Source organism: Muntiacus reevesi, chromosome 6, assembly GCF_963930625.1.
Source record: "Muntiacus reevesi chromosome 6, mMunRee1.1, whole genome shotgun sequence".
Classification (NCBI taxonomy): Eukaryota; Metazoa; Chordata; class Mammalia; order Artiodactyla; family Cervidae; genus Muntiacus; species Muntiacus reevesi.
Window position 1 is genome coordinate 81,116,990 of NC_089254.1, and position 16,635 is coordinate 81,133,624.

Consider the following 16,635-nt stretch of genomic DNA (forward strand, 5'->3'; position numbering starts at 1 on the left):
AAAAGAGTTAGCTCCTTTATTCTTTACATATAGCTATTTAATTTAAAACTGGCCTAGACTTTAATTTAATTTAATTTAATTTTATTTTTTTTAGATTTTAATTTTAAAACCATAGGAATTTTTGAAATATTTGTTTTCAACATTTGTATGAATATATAAAAATTAAAGCATGTTTTTTGTATACTCTGACTCTTCTACTTCATCTTAAATTAACTCATTCATATAATCTCCTCCAACATATTTTTAATCCAAAATTGCCCTTAGTGGCAATCAGGTTTTAAAAGTTGACTGCGTTAGTCTGTAGACAGCTAATTCATGATATGGCAAAAGAAACAGAATAAAATTTATGCACACCCTGGAGTAGAAAATGGCAACCCATTCCAGTAACCTTGCCAGGGAAATCCCATGGGCAAAGGAGCCTGGCAGGCCACAATCCAGGGTATCACAAAGAGTTAGACATGATTGAGCAACTGAGCACACAGCACACACAACTGTGTACGTGCAGCTTACATAATATTGTACATCAACTATACTTCAATAAAAAAGAAAAAAAATTATGTTCAACAAGAGTTTGACTGCATACTGTATTGACTGGTTTTCAAACTATTACACAAGGAGAATAATTACATTATATGTGATTCCGACATTTGGTCGATTCAAAGATTTATCCTTAAAATTCTAAAATTTTATGAATCTACATCTTTTATTGGTCATTTATTCATTATTTTACCCACATTGTTTACATATATATAAACCCACAATAGTTTACATTATGATTTTTAAAAATTTATTAGTTAGAGGTGTTATATATTATTTCCATGAACACAAGTTCATCAATGATATCTTTAAGATAAACTGATATGATTCTATAAAACAGTAATGTTCTTATGTGCATGCATGCTAAGTCGCCTCAGTCGTGTCCAGCTCTTTGCTGCCCCATGTACTGTGGCCCCCCAGGCTCCTCTGTCCAGGGGATTCTCCAGGCAAGACTACTGGAGCGGGTTACCACGCCCTCCTCCAGGGGATCTTCCCGACTCAGGGATCAAACTCGCGTTTCTTAAGCCTCCTGCATTGGCAGGTGGGTTCTTTACCACTAGCACCACCTGGGAATCATATTTTCGAAAGAACAGTACTTAGATTTTTATAAAATTGTTGACCTCCAAAAGGACCACTAGATGTCAGTTCTGATCTATAATCCAAAGGGAAATGAATCATGTCTTAGAAGTGATTTCACTGCATTAAAAATAAGTCAACAAAAAATATTTGCTGTTATTTAACTCTTTCACAGGTGCATGAGCATTTAAATTTTCAAGATGATGATGATATGGATTTTGAGGACCAAAACACAGAAGAATTTCTTTTAAAGGATACTTTCAACTTTCTCCTGTCTAATGAATCTTCCTTTTCCATATTTTCTGAGATATTTCAGAGACTTTATAGATCAGCTGTAGTTAAGGTAAGTGCATATTTTTTACTGACAAGTATTTTTAATTCATCTTTTGGTATCATTTTCTTTACTGTGCAGTTAAGCAACTTGATAATTCATTTGAAATTGATTTGTACCTGTTATATAAACCTCAATATTTTTCTGATGTAAGGATCAATATTATTTTTGTGTCTACTAAGTACGTAAGTGACTGACTATGATGAAATTATGGGTTGAAAATGAAGTAAATCAGCTCCTAATTCCCAAGAGAATTTTGTTCTTATAATGCATAGTGCATGTTATGTATTCTAGAATACTGTTAAGGAATACCTGAACCTTTTGGAAGCAGTTAGTGCTCTAGATTAAAATCAAGGGGCTGAAGTTATAATACTCATTTTTTTTAAAGCAGTTACATCTGGTTAACATTTTTGGTTAGAGGCTGATGATTAGGGAATAGTGCTTCAAAGTAAGACTGGTTAATTTTTATGATCTGTTAGTACAAGTTTTCTTGATGTATGAAAAAATCTGTACATATTAATAATCTAGGTGTAGTATCGTTTTCTGTATCTTTCTGTTTTAAAACCATAACTGGAAAACTTGAAAAAGTAGAATGTGAAAGGTCTCACCAACAAATGGTGCTCTACAGAGAGATGGTTTTGAGAGTTAAGACGTTGTAAAGTGATTGGCCTCCAACTAATAAAATAATATTAAAAAAAAAAAAAGAGACTAGAAAACAAAATGTATAGCATCCCACTGATGTAAAAATATACATTTATATATTGATGAAAATATCTGAATAAAGATAAGAATGAAGAGATGGAAGATAGGAGACAAGGGGAAAAGGAGGGGGGAGGGGAGAGAAAGGAACAAATGTTGCAAAGGACCTACACTGAGCCATTAATTGTGGGGGGTTTTTTCCGGCTTAAGAAAACAATAAATATTTTCACTTGTAAAAAAAAAAAAAAAAAAAAAAAAAAAGATGTTATAGACTCTTGTCTCCCTAAGATTTATTGGTTCATTCCTAGAGTTCCCTGTTTTCCTTACTTAGTGAGTGGATTGTCATTAAAATCATTAGAACCACTTGACCCGGAGAAAATAGTAAGATGTGTATTTTTTGCTCTTAGGGATGCATTAGAAAAAATAAATGTGAGGGAAATGGGGGTGGGGGTAAGTCTGTTTACTGGAATCCGTGAAATGTGAAAATGGTAGTGTGACATACGTGAGGTTAACGTGTAAATTTCCTGCTCTGATTTTGATACCCTGAAGGCTAAAAAAAGACCTCCTGCCTTTGCAAACTGTCACACTTATTCTGTCCTTCTGGGCCCAACTTCCCAACCTTGCTGCCAAAGCACTACTGAGCTATTTCAGGTTCTTTTGTCAAACATGAAGTTTTCTTGTATTCTGACATCATTTTGATGAGTTGAAGTTGCTATATTGTTTAGAATTAATTAGCTTAGCTGTTAAAGAGTTTAAAATTTGGTTTTTGACTTGTGCTAAACATAGCTTGGTTTTGGAACAATTGCTGAAGAGTTGTATTTTTTGCCCCTGTTATAGGGTGAAAATTATCAAAAAGAACTAAATCGGTGCCTGTCTTTAGAGGAGATTAACTCAATTATGACTTTTATAAAGGAACTCGGGAGTTTGGGACAATTCCAACTGGTAAAGCAAAAGTGACCTTTGATTCCTCTTGATTACTGAGATTGTAGTAGATTAACCATGAGCTACTTGATTTTTGACTTAAAACTAGAAGATATTTCCTTAAGTATTTGTAAGCTTCTTTTTAGAGATATGAAGATTAAGATGAGCAGAATGCATATTCTTTAAGAGTATGCAGATAATACATGACTTACTAAAGGTAAAAGAATGTGGAATAAATATAGCTGGGAGGCTTTGCTAATTCTTAAGGGAGAAATGCTAACATTTTTCTAAAGAAGCTTGCTGTTTGCTTTGGGACATTTACATGTATCCAAAATTTCCTTCTGCTTATTATGCCCTTTTTGTTTGTGTAAAAGTAAACATTATTCAATAAAATAATAATATTTTTTAAAACTACCTAAGTTTGTTATAAATCTGTAGCAAACTCCAAAGGAAAAAAATGTAAATATTAATAATTATAACTTTTACTGGTTTCAGCCTGAAAGTATAAATGGCATTTATTTTCTATGTATTTTCCTAGATTCTGTTAAGTTATTGATGAATATCAATGGATAATTTATTACACATATATCTATATGCTTCATACTTGCTTTGTTTCTGGTTCTGCCCTTATATAGATAATTTATATTGGATTCATATTTTTCTATGTAAGATTTGTTTATAGAAAGCATTTCTTTAAAGTAGCATTTTTAAAAGTCTACTAATAATTTATTATTAATCTGTTTGGATAAAATATTTATTTTTTACTTAAAAATTTGTATTCAGATGCTACATGTGTGAATTTTAACGAACTTAATTAGTGAATGTTTGACACTTGTTTTTATTACTTAGCCCCATATTTTAGAGGATTCAAAGTAAGCTTATTACTCAAAAGAGAACTTAGTCGATGGATTATTTTAATTAATTTAAATACAGTATGTATTACATTTGCAACAGTTTGGTTCAATACCATACAAAGATAATCAGAGAGATCTGGCCTCATCCTTCAGGAATTCTTAATTTAAGAGATTAGGAAAGTAAAGAATTTCTCTTGGCACAAGGTGAAGAATAGAAAAATTATTTTATAGGAGAAAGGGTAAACATTAATATCTGACTCTCAGAGTAGAAAGAGGGTGACCATAGATTTTTATTTTTGGTCAGATTAATATCTCTCATCCTGACATTTATATGACACTTGTAATCCAAGAGGATGTCATCTTATTTTTCCTGCTACCTAACTCAGTTACTCAACTGTTTTGGGGGTATCTATAGAAAGGAGATAGCTGTTTTCATTCAATGAAAAGAGAAATAAAATTCACCCCATTTGAAAATAGAAACATCAGAAAAATTAGTTTCTTATAAAAAGTGGCATTTACATTGACAGCAACACAGAAAATTAAATTATGGTACCGATAATAGATTTTTCAATAAATGCCTAATTAAAATATATGAATAAATATAAAGCCTTCCCAAGTAATACTATATTTTTTTTTCCATCGCTTAGTCTGATATTCTGCTATTGAATATTCCTTCTCAGCTTTTCCCATCTACTACGCCTGGATTTCAATCTCTGATTCATGAATTTTATGGTATGGCAAGTCCTATGGGAAAACCTGGTTCCATCCTGACTCAATACCAGTCTCTTTTAAGTGTATTTGAACAATTTCAGCTCCTGAATAAAAAGGCAGAGCTACACCCGCTGGAATGGTAAGAGAGCCACAAATTTGAATTGCACAACCCCAAAAATCTCTAAAGATTGATTTCAAAAGGCATTGCCTACATTAAAGAAAGCAACAAAAAGAAGTGTATCCAAAAATTCATGCTCTGGAAAATAAGCTTCTTTAAAACATTGAAACCATAATGATTCTAGTGGTCTTCAAACACTGTAACAAAAATATATCCAACAGTTTTTCAAACCAGCAAGACTTGACTCCACTCAAAAGTCAAGTTTAAAATTAAAAGTTTCAAGCTAGTTTCACCCTGTGATATATATCCCTGAATTTCAGGAGCATCAGCCAGAAAGAATTAGGTGAGATTTGTTTTATGAACCGTCAGTCAGAGTGGAGGCCAGGATGGTATGAACATTCATTTAGAGTTTTTGAGGCATGAGTTTATTCTGGACAAAACATATCCAAATTTATAAATATGTCTGTCTCTACCACAAGATTAGTGTTGTTTTTTTTTTTAAAGATGGAATCTCAGAGAGGAGCATTTGGCCAGGAGGAAAGGTCCTTGGCGTCCCCCATCCACTTCCATTCTAATGTGGGGTGGTAATGAGGGAATGAGTCTGCTGGTCCAGTGAGCATAATAATACCCCCGGTCAGTGGAGGAAGGGGCAGGGCTCATGTGCCAGCTAAGTCTACTTCCCTTTTACATGATGGAATTAAGTAAGTATTTGACTTGTCTATTGCCAGGAAAACAGAAATAAACCCAGCCACCTAGAGGGATCAAAGACTCGATGGCCATGCCACGCTCGTCGGCGCCTCTGAAGTCACCCTCATGAATGGCCTCAATTCTATCGACTTTCCTCCTTCCTTCTGCCTCAGCAGACAGTGAAAACAATCCTAGAGAAACTTTTTTTTTTAATAGTTCAAAAATACAAATAATCACATAGTTGAAGAATTCTTAGGACATCTCCCAGGTCCGGAACTCACTTTAATTGCCACAACTTTATGCAGTTGGCCTTATTCCCCCAATACTCTGAAGTAATAGGATTGATAGAAGGTTTTGTTTGTTTGAAAGTTAAGTTTTAAATACTATAGCTCAATGTCCCTTTGTTTGTTCTTTGCACTCACTCAATCCAAGACTGTCTCATTCATCATTATCGACAGAGAAAGAGCAGACTTGATTTACCAAAAAGTCTATTTAAGTATTGTTTTTTACTTTAAGTAAGTTAAGTTCCTTTGAGATATGCAAGGCTTGGAAAGTTTATTCCCCAAGTTTCTCTCAAGGTCCACATTTGTTATACGGTTAAGCAATTGACTTGTCTTAAATTCAGAATATTGGATTTAAGCCTAATTTTAACCCTGACTGATTCTTTCCAACAATGTAATTTATTGAAGGTGAGTGTTAAATATCGTTAGAAAAAGTCAGGACTTTTTTGAATCAAACAGACTTGGATTTAAAAATCCCAAGTTTAGATTTTGTTAATTACAGCAGCTAAGATTTTCCTCTGCAATTCAGTTTCCATACCTGTAAATTATGGATTATACAACCTACCAAGAATTGTTTCAAGATTATATCAGATAAGCTTCATATTCTGCATGGTGTGTGGTATGCTCCATCACAGATAAGTAGTTAAGTATTAATATACTTTCTGTTTCCTGCTCCTATACCATCCGAAGGTCACGTTACATCTAAAATGGGAGAAATGCTTTTCTTTCATTTATAGGAAAAGCAAGATAAGTTTGAAAGCCTTATCTGAGTTAGCACTATGATAAGTCAACTTGAAATCTTTATCAAGAAACAATTAGATAAATTGTTTCCAGACAACTTTAAGAAAGACTAGTTAATTTAATTATCTTCAAATTTGCCAGTGAGATATATACATATATATTTAATTATCATTCATGCTGTATCACAAGAAGGATTGGTGTCATATACGTTTTCCAGATGAGGAAACTAAGGTGCTAAGAAGATGGGTCATTTGCTCAAGCTGAGCAGCTAATTGAGTTGGAACTACAACCCTGGCCTCTTCTTTCTGGTCTTATTCTTTATACCAGGACCTCATGCTGACAGGAAGGTCAGTTGTAGTCATTCATAATTGCCCTTATCTTCACAATGGCCACCTCTAGTTTTTCATACTCTAAAAACCAGTTTTACATGCCTATGTTATCTGTGGTGAATGACTTCCTTCACCCTTTTAAATAAACATCATCCACTTAAAGCAACAAGGTGAGGACAAATAGACAGAAAAGCAACATTTAGAGAAAGTGACACTTCTGTCTGTGCCCTGAGGCTCAGAATCCAGGGGTCCTATCAGAATGAGTAGAAATCTGAACAGAATAAAAAAACACTAAAATCTATGTGTGTGTACTCTCTGTTAATTTTCACTTCACTGGAAATAAAAGAGCAGGTGTAATTTGTTCTAATCATATGCTTTCCATGAAAATCCACATTTTCAAAGTAAGTTATTCAAAAAATTACACAAGAAATCACTTGGAGGATGCCTTAACATACAAAACATTTCATTCCATTGATATAGTAACTTTTCTCCAATTCAGTTTATATCATTTCAGGGTTGTATCTTTTATGTGCTTTACCTAAAGTGTTTGCTTCATATGAAATAAAAAATTTCTTTTACCTTGGCCTGGCATTCAAACTTATAGCAAGCATATCTCACCCCATGCTTGCTTTATCTATTTCTTCATTCCTTGGGAGGAGGAAAGTATTTTAAAGTCCTCGACATGGTTATTTTTCACCCCTGATTACGTCATTGCATATACTAAAGGGAAAAAGACTTGAAAATAAAACTGCAATAAAGTTATCAGACCTTTCATCATTAACAATAGTTTTAATTCCTGATTCTTCTTAATTTTCTATCTAATGTTTATATTTTGAAGGACTTGAAAATGCCTTATTCATCTCTACCACAGTGTCCCGTATAATATCTGGGACAATAAATCTTTATAAAATTAAAATAACACAGAGTATTTGATTGAATCTTCATAGCATGCCTGTGAAGTAAGGCCAGCATTGTTATCTCTGCTTCGTTGGAGTAGAAATGGAGCCTCCCAACACAGCAGAGTGAAGTCAAGTCACATCCTATCCAGTATTCTCTATCGTAAGGACCAACAGTTTTTTCTGTCTGCCACTTAGATTATTTTGGTCCTAAATTTGAGGATTTAAAGGGCCATCTGGCTGAGCATTTAGTTATACAACAGAAAAATGAGGCAAACACACCAAGATATAACCAACCATTAACATTCATCCCTGTTAATCAGAGTTTAAGGATAGAGGCCTTGGCAAGACAGGTCATTTTCTGCATGGTACGCTTAAGTTTCTTAGATTATGTGGATGTTCTCAGTCTGTGCCTCAGAGTTTCCAAAGCTTCTTGCTATAAGACTTTGTAATTTTAGCCAAATAGATTCCAATAAGAATGTGTATCCCTGAATCACTTCTGTTGGACCTAGGCTATCAGAGTTTGTTCCCTTTTGGACCAAAGAGTGACTTTTTGCCCCGGTTTTCTTCATATGGGCTTCTGCTGATTAAAGATGATGAGATTTCCATCCACCTCACTTGAGACAAGATTGCCAGTTTAGAGGAATGAAATTCAGAATGTTTTTCTTTGTGTTCATCAAAATAACTGTGTTCACACAGGAGAAAAAAGATGGTGTGTTAGATGTAATTTCCATGAATTTTGTTTAGTGCATTGATCCAAGGTTGTTTGATATTGCATTTGCAGGAATTCTTTCACAGAGGATGGAAACATTAAAAAGCCACGAGTACCATTTGATGCAATTGAAAATAAAAAAGGTAAAAGATGTCCTCTTGTTTCTTTCAACATGAAAAGAAGTATTGTTTGGCCAAAATCATAAAAATGTTTAGCTTTATTAGCAGTCAAAAATGAAAACTAGACTGGGAAATGCTATTTTCCCCTCAAATGTGGAGAGATTTTTTTCCTCTTAAAGATAATAGAGCTGGGGAGAGTGTAGGGAAATGAGCATTCTCATCGCTATTGGGTGTATAAATCAGAGCAATCTTTCTTAAGGGACCTTTTAACAAGATGTAAGAAAAGCTTTAGAAGTTATTCATATATGCCATAAATTTCACTCTTAGATACTGATCTTAAGGAAATAATTAAGAATGTACACAAAAATTTAATTGCATAAATTATAAAGGAAAAAATAACAACTACCATTGTAGTAATATTACCATTGCAGTAATAGTGGAATGGATTAAGCTATTTGTTGTTATTCACAACGGAGACACTAAGTCATGTCCGTCTCTGCAACCCCATGAACTGCAGCCCACCAGGCTCCTCTGTCTTCCACTGTGTCCCAGAGTTTACTCAAATTCATGTCCACTGAGTCAGTGAAGTTATCTATCCATCTCATAGTCATCCAATAAAATATTAATCCACCCTAATATTATAGGAAAATGTTTATACATGAAAGATGTTTAAGATATCTTATTCAATGAAACATTTGACTACATGCCACATGGACCTCAAGGGAAATTAATAGTGACTTTGATTTTCTCTCTGTCTTACCTCTGTTTCTTAAATTTTTTCTTCTAAAAAAATCTGAGCTTTTTGTCACATGAAAAGAAAATATTTATAATTTTAAGAAGATGAAAAGTACACATCTACACTTTTTTTAAAAAAGTCAAAGTTTTCCTATTACAAATCAAGGTTTAATCCAATACAGTGGTTTTGAGTGTATGGCTCCTGGACCAACAACTTGAGCATCATCTGGAAAGCTTGGAAAGTTCAGATCTCCTGAACCAGAATCTCTGGGTTTAAGGTCCAGTATTCTATATTTTAACAAGCCCTTCAGATGATTCTGAGGCACAGTAAAGATTGAGAATCACTGACTTAATAAAATGAAGCTCTACGCTCAGGGAAGAACTGATGCTGAACTACTCTTCTCTCTCCCACCATTTTTTTATTCTTTAAATGATTGCTTTAAGCACTCTGAGTGTTCTTATTTTGTCCCATCAATCTCTGTTTAGGAGTTTTTTAGATAAATGTTTGGCTGAATTCAGAAACTTAGAGTAAATGTCAGTGGAACCAACTAGTGGAATTTATGTGATTCTAGTGATTTGGGAAGTTATAGTCATAAGATCATAATAGAACAAGAGAAATTTTGATAGATCACCTTCAGGCAATGAGTGGCATTTAGACCATTCATTTTTCTCTCTTAATATTTTCTTATGTGAACTAATCATTTTTCTGTTATTTTTTACCTAATCACTTCTTTGGTCTTACCATAGCTTTCAGTTGAACTTATAAGTGCTTTCTGATATAATAATGATTAAATAATAAAATGTTTCATTCAGTTAACCTGTGTTTCAGATACCTGGATATGTATTTTCTGTATTTTAATTAATAGTTTCCTTTTTAAATGTACATTTCTTTTTTTAGCTGTGGTTCCACAAATTATGAATGAAACCAAAGAAATACATTGCCATAATGGTGAGTTCCAATGAAAGTATTTGAGAATCATAATCAATAGTTAGACATAACTCTGCTTTGCATAAATTATCATGTTTTGAGATCATTAGGCTGATAATGTATTTTGTGTATATTTTCAGAAGTTGTGAGTTTTCCAAATGAGTATGTGTTACTTTTGCATAATTTTTTTTTACTTTCCATTTTTTTAAATGAAATATTATATTGTATCTTTGCTTATTTAAGAACAGTAACTTCCAAACTTATTTTGAGGGGCCCAAACAGTGCTAATACTTTGCTCTGGGGACCACTTAAATGGAAGAGCTTGGCATCTTCTCTGTGTATTGATTTTTAGGACTGTCACCATCCAACAGTGATTTGTTTCTGTCAGATTGTTGATGCAATGGATAGCACTTAAGTGTGGTTTTCTTTATAACAATTAAAAATTTTTAAGCCAAATTTCAATTTATTTTTTCTTAAAATTCATGAATTTCTTTAATCAAGGTATAATTAGTAATATAAATACATTTTGTAATGAGCTCTTTAAGGTGGCTCAGATGGTAAAGAGTCTGCCTGCAATGCAGGAGGCCTGGGTTAGATCCCTGAGTTGGGGAGATTCCCTGGAGAAGAAAATGGCAACCCTCTCTAGTATTCTTGCCTGGAAAATCCCATGGATGGAGGAGCCTGGAAGGCTACAGTCCACGAGGTTGCAGAATCGGACACGACTGAAGCAACTTAGCACACATGCATATATAAAAACATACACTGAAAATTTAGCCTTTCACAAAAAAACTATTCTGATAAATCATTAAAGGTGAAAACAATAAAATTTATGGGCCAAAGTCTAACTTATTATAAATAAAAGTATTCCAATTCAATTTGTCTCTTCTAAAATGCAATTATGTTTTAATGCTTTCATTAAAATCAGTATAGACTGAGAGGTGATACAAAATGTGGTTTAACAGAATCAACAAGCTTTTTAAAGGAAAAATACCATTTTGAATAAAGTACTGCTAACCAGGAAAAAGTAACAGGTATTACTTACACCATTCCCTCTCTGCATTTACCATCCAATCTCCCACTTCTAGAAAAGTGCATACTACTCAGTTCTCTTGGGAGACTGGTTGGTACCTGGTGTGTGGTGGGAAAAGGACTAGCTTTGAGAAAACTAGGAGCAAGATTAAAATAAACGTTTGTTGAGGGTCTAGTGTGCCAGGCTCTGGGATAGATCAGGAAAGCCACTCCCCCTCTTTGGTTTTTGTTTCCTCATTTATGAAGTGGAAAAACGATACAAGATAATCTCATTTTTTCTCAATTCCCAGGTAACATAGGGTAGAGGATGTGAACATATTAAATAAACACTTGAACTTCGCTCAGATTTCTGTGTTGCTCAAAAACTAGTCATACCTGTGACTTCAAAATTAATCTTCCTACTTTTATTTAAGATTAAAAAAATAACTCAATGATGCCTTAGAACAGGTGGGATTATCTTTCAGTGTCTAGGCTGTTTTTGTATTTAATATGAGTTACGATTATCCCTCAAGAGGGTAACAAAATTCTGCGGTTAAAAGACATCCATTAAGAGCAACCAAGACTTCAAACAGCTTTCCCATAAATACTTGCCAAATGCGTTCAGCAGCTTGCTCCCACCTTGCCTCACACTGGGTTCTCTGCAGAGCTAAGATAGCTGGCTTGAGACAAGTTGCGGCTGGATTGGGAAGAATGCCAGGGAAACACCAGGTGTTCGTAGGCAGCAACATTGCTGATTCGGTTGAAGATGATGTCAGGATGAAATCAGCTTTCAAGCAGGGGTCTAGGACGCAGCGCTTAAGCCAGAGGGGAAGAGTTTCTGATGAAACCAAAAACAAGCACTTGCTGAAGAAAATGATTTCTCGCTTAAGAAAATGATTACTCAGTTTCTCTCTTCTGGGTCTGATTTTCGGTGTTGAAATGGGCAGAGTGTTTAGTCACTCAGCTGTGTCTGACTCCTTGTGACCCCATGGACTATATAGCCCGGCAGGTTCCTCTGTCCATGGGGATTCTCCAGGCAAGAATACTGGAGTGGTTTGCCATGCCCTATTCCAGGAGAACTTCCCAACCCAGGGACTGAACCTGAGTCTCCTGCACTGCAGGCAGATTCTTCACCATCTGAGCCACCATGAGCAGGCCCCATTGAAAATGTTCACTATGAAGTCAAAGTATTAACTACAGGGAAATTAACTCTCACTGACTGTTTCATTAAAATATATAAAATTAAAGTACATTTCCTATGATTACTATTTTGAAAAAAATTCTTCCACTTTGTTATTCAGCTATCTGGTTTCAAGAATAAAAGTATAGCATGTGTATTCATCTTCCTTTTCTGCCTAGGAAATGGTAATCTTGAAAGCACATTCCGTATCCTTGAACTCTAACTTGTTTGAAGTGTTAGGTTGGGTTCACAGTCTCCGACTGAATCACCAAAAAGATCTCATCACCAAAAAAAGCCTGTTTTTACTGTACTTATCTCAGTGCCTTGAACATAGAGTATGCCAGGAAAAAACAATCTGATGAAAAAAATGAATGTCTTATTAATAAGTGTTTGAATTTGAATGAAAAGCTATGGTCCTTTCCAAGATGAAATCTAATAACACAATCTCACCCTTATCCTTTCATTTCTTTTCTCCTTTATTATAAAGCACTTTAGGAGCTAGTAGGATCATTGAAATTATAGATGCAGTCCACCTTCATCACCCAGATACAATCTTTGGTAACAAGTAAAATCAATCAAGCAAGTATGTACTAAATTCACTGAGTTACTGAACCAAACTGACTAGTTATTTTTATTGACTCTTTCCCTACAATGAAATTACAATGTATGTACTGCATTATTATTCCTAATTTGTACCTCAGTAGTTGTTTCTTCCTGAGAAAGAAACAAGTTCTCTTTGTACCTGAGTAGTTGTAATATTATTCCTAATTTGTACCTGAGTAGCTTTTTCACATTTTTTGCTCCACCCTACTGCCTGTAAACTACATATCAATCCAATGGCAGGTTAACGACACTTCCCCTCAAGTAATTCTTTTTTCTTTCTTCCTTTTCTTCCAGTTGAGAAAACAATCATAGAATGTGAGTGAAATTTATTCGCTTTCATCATTTAAGGGTGTGATGGGAGTTAAGCTGATACCTAGTTCTCAGATGTAGAATAAAACACCTATAAGTTTGGTGGTATATCTATGTCCTTGTCTGAAAAAGAAATATAAAAATTTTCATATTGTTAAATCACAAAGTCTAGAATATGATGGGAAATGAGAAGAAGCAGTCAAGGAATGGTTAGGAAATGCCTTCTAAGCTATATTGGGAGCTTGGTCTAGATTATGGAGGTGATGAGAAAATGCTAAAGAACTGAAGACAAATCGTTAGATTTGATTTCAGAGAAATCGTGTGATAGCTATATAACAATAAAGGAAGAGACAGCAGTTAATAGAATAATAGACATTTTCTTTAAGTTCAGGTATATAGCTTCCTGTGGCAAATTTGGTGTTATCTTTTATGTTGCTATGTTGTTAAATATCATTGAACATCTTATTTAAAGGCAACATCAGACATTTTCATTATACTGATTTTTATAGAATTTCTTATGTTTATTTTTACTGAAATTTTTTGACTGTTGAAAAATATTTCTGGCACAAAAAACTTGTTAATATTTTTATTTGAAAAACATTTGCTTTTGAGTAATTTGTTTATTTCAAATACGAACACAATATATTTAGTTCAGCGGCGGCTGGTATATTTGCCTGCGTGCTGCATGCTTAGTCGCTTCAGTCGTGTCCGACTCTCTGTGACCCCATGGACCATGGCCTGCCAGGTTCCTCTGTCCATGGAATTCTCCAGGCAAGAATACTGAAGTGGGTTGCCATTTCCTATATTTGTTTTTTTTCTCACTAAGATACTTTTGTAAAAGTTGAGCTCTTAAAAAATAGAAACACTTAAAAAATGACTTAGAATCAATGATATGAAGTAATACTTGTGCATGCATGCATGCGAAGTTGCTTCACTTGTGTCCAACTCTTTGGACTGTATGTATGAACTGTAACCCGCCAGGCTCCTCTGTCCATGGGATTTCCAGGCAAGAATACCGGAGTGGGTTGCCATGCCCTCCTTCAGGGCATCTTCCCAACCCATGGCTTGAACCCACGTCTCATATCTCCTATATTTGCAGGTGGATATTTACCACTCACCCCACCTGGGAAGCCCATGAAGTAATACACTAGGTTCTATAAGAAAACTGAGCAGAGAATAGCACTTTGCTTCTCTCTAAAGCACTACCCTAGGGCACTTAGGCTAAGGTAGCCTGAGTATGAAGGGGTTTTCATGTCTAAGTGTGTGGCATGATATTATATTTCATATTCTTTGCTCCACCCTACTGCTTCTGAGCTACACATCAATCCAGTGACAGTTTAATGACACGCCCATCAAGAAATTTTCCTTATTCCCTGGTGGTACCCTTCTGTTACCCGACAGAATCATCTCCCCCCATTTACACAGTTTCTTGATAGATGCTATAAATGCTATGAAATGTTATCAATCCACTGGAGAGACATTTTCTGACCTTCCATGCCTTTAAACTTTTAAAGGCTGAGCAAAAAATATCAACCAAAGCCAACAACAGTTACATGAGGCAAAGTCTACAAAATCTGGCAAATAGAAGATCCAGGTAAAGCCACAAATCAGCTATGACCAGAGTACCAAATGGAAAATCAGCAGCAATTACCAAAGTCATGAAAAAGAATTTTCAAAACCTTAATCATATTTGACTTTTAAACATTTATTCATGCCATAGTTGTGTTTTGTCATTGTTTTTGTTTTTTTAAACAGATAAAGATGCACAATGCCATATCAAGCAGATCTTCACACATCCACGTTTGGAACTAAATCCTGAATTTAACCCGAAGATCAAAGATTATTACTCTGAAGTCCCATTTGATGTGGTTACAGTGATCATTGGAGCAGAGGCTTCTAAGTGTCAGTGCAAGGTGTACCTGCAGGAACGGGCAGGACCAAGGTGAGGGCACTGACCTCTTAGCAGGAAGCAGACCTTGGAGACAGCTCTTGAGATGGTTCAGAAAACCTGAGGCACGAGATCTGTTGGAGGATTGTCAGGGAGTGAAATCCTTCTGCTTCACAGATGCCATGTGGTTAAAATAACACACAAGTGTTCTGCTGATCCATTAACAATGTTCATGTTTAATCTTTCTAACAGTGTTGTAATGACAGAAGATCTTGTGATATGAAAATATTAAAGAAGATTCACTGAGGGAAAACTGAGTTTATTCTTAGAGTCATGTTTTTAGATTGTTGAGGAATTAATCCTTCCTAACAGTAGCCTCCTTCTATCCCAGCCCAACTTCTCAAGTTTTTCAATATTCAAGTGCTGATTACTTGATAAACGTGTTGGTGACAATATTTGGACGTGGTAACACTAACTTTCCTAGTCTCATGGAGATTTTTTTCCTAATGACTCTTCTGAGAGTCACCAACTCTTTGATTTATCATTTGAACAGATGATAGAACCTTACGACATGCCATGTCCATGACAAGAAACATACTCATTTTCCCATGCTGTAGGGAAAGAAATGCACTCAACATTCCTGGAAGTTAAAACAGTATAATAGAAAGAAAAAAGGATTCAAGTCAGACCAACCTGGGTCCTAACCCTGACTCTACCGTACTCTACCATATTTAAAATGGGGGCAGCCTTAGTTTTTGTATGGATTTGTGAGTATTAAATGGGATAATGTATGTCCTTGACAGGTGGTTAATAAATATTAGTTCCCTTCCCTGTAATTGGTAAGGGACTTGACTTGCTCTGCTAGATAAATGTCGGCATACCAAAGCACAATGAAATGTAAGTTAAAATATTTCACATTTTAGATTTCTTATGAAATGATGCAGATCTTATCTGTTTTTAATGCAAATTATGACAGTAAATACTGATATATGAATCAATTTGGACTCTCTCTCTCATTCTCACTCTGGCTGTCTTGCTTTCTCTCTCCAGCTTTGCCAACTATCCTCTGGGTTTAGGGATGAACAAAATCTCAGTGCTTGTGGTGGATGAATCTCCAACTCAGGGTGAGGCCCTGACCACATACAAACTCAGCATCTATCGAGAAGACCGTCCAAGTCTGCCCTTGTTTGAGGACTTCACAGCATGCGGATTTGTGCAGGTAAGTGGATTTTGCGTTTACACATGGGTTGAATTGGGCGTGACCCTTTTACCCAGGTGAAAAAGGGTCAAATGAAAATTAATAGGGGAAAAAAATGTATGCCTTCAAATCCAAGCAGCTGTGGCCTCATTTCAAGAAAGAGTCCCAGCCAGGTATCTAAGACACCTTTTTTATGAGTGATTTTCTTTTAAATGTGGTGGCTATTCCCTGCACTGAGAGTGTGCAGTGGATTTATTGTGGTTAATATTAAAAA

The 16,635-nt window shown here is 35.0% G+C and overlaps 1 protein-coding gene across 3 annotated transcripts in view; it reads left to right on the forward strand.

The window, feature by feature from the left end:
- CPED1 (cadherin like and PC-esterase domain containing 1) overlaps positions 1-16,635 on the forward strand; it is a 320,654-nt gene that overhangs the window by 157,679 nt on the left and 146,340 nt on the right. For all 3 annotated transcript variants that reach the window (XM_065938748.1, XM_065938750.1, XM_065938749.1), the window contains exons 9-15: positions 1,289-1,456; positions 2,981-3,085; positions 4,599-4,768; positions 8,466-8,536; positions 10,146-10,196; positions 15,031-15,217; positions 16,214-16,382. In XM_065938748.1, coding sequence (XP_065794820.1) covers positions 1,289-1,456; positions 2,981-3,085; positions 4,599-4,768; positions 8,466-8,536; positions 10,146-10,196; positions 15,031-15,217; positions 16,214-16,382 — 921 coding nt within the window. The remainder of the gene's footprint in view (positions 1-1,288; positions 1,457-2,980; positions 3,086-4,598; positions 4,769-8,465; positions 8,537-10,145; positions 10,197-15,030; positions 15,218-16,213; positions 16,383-16,635) is intronic.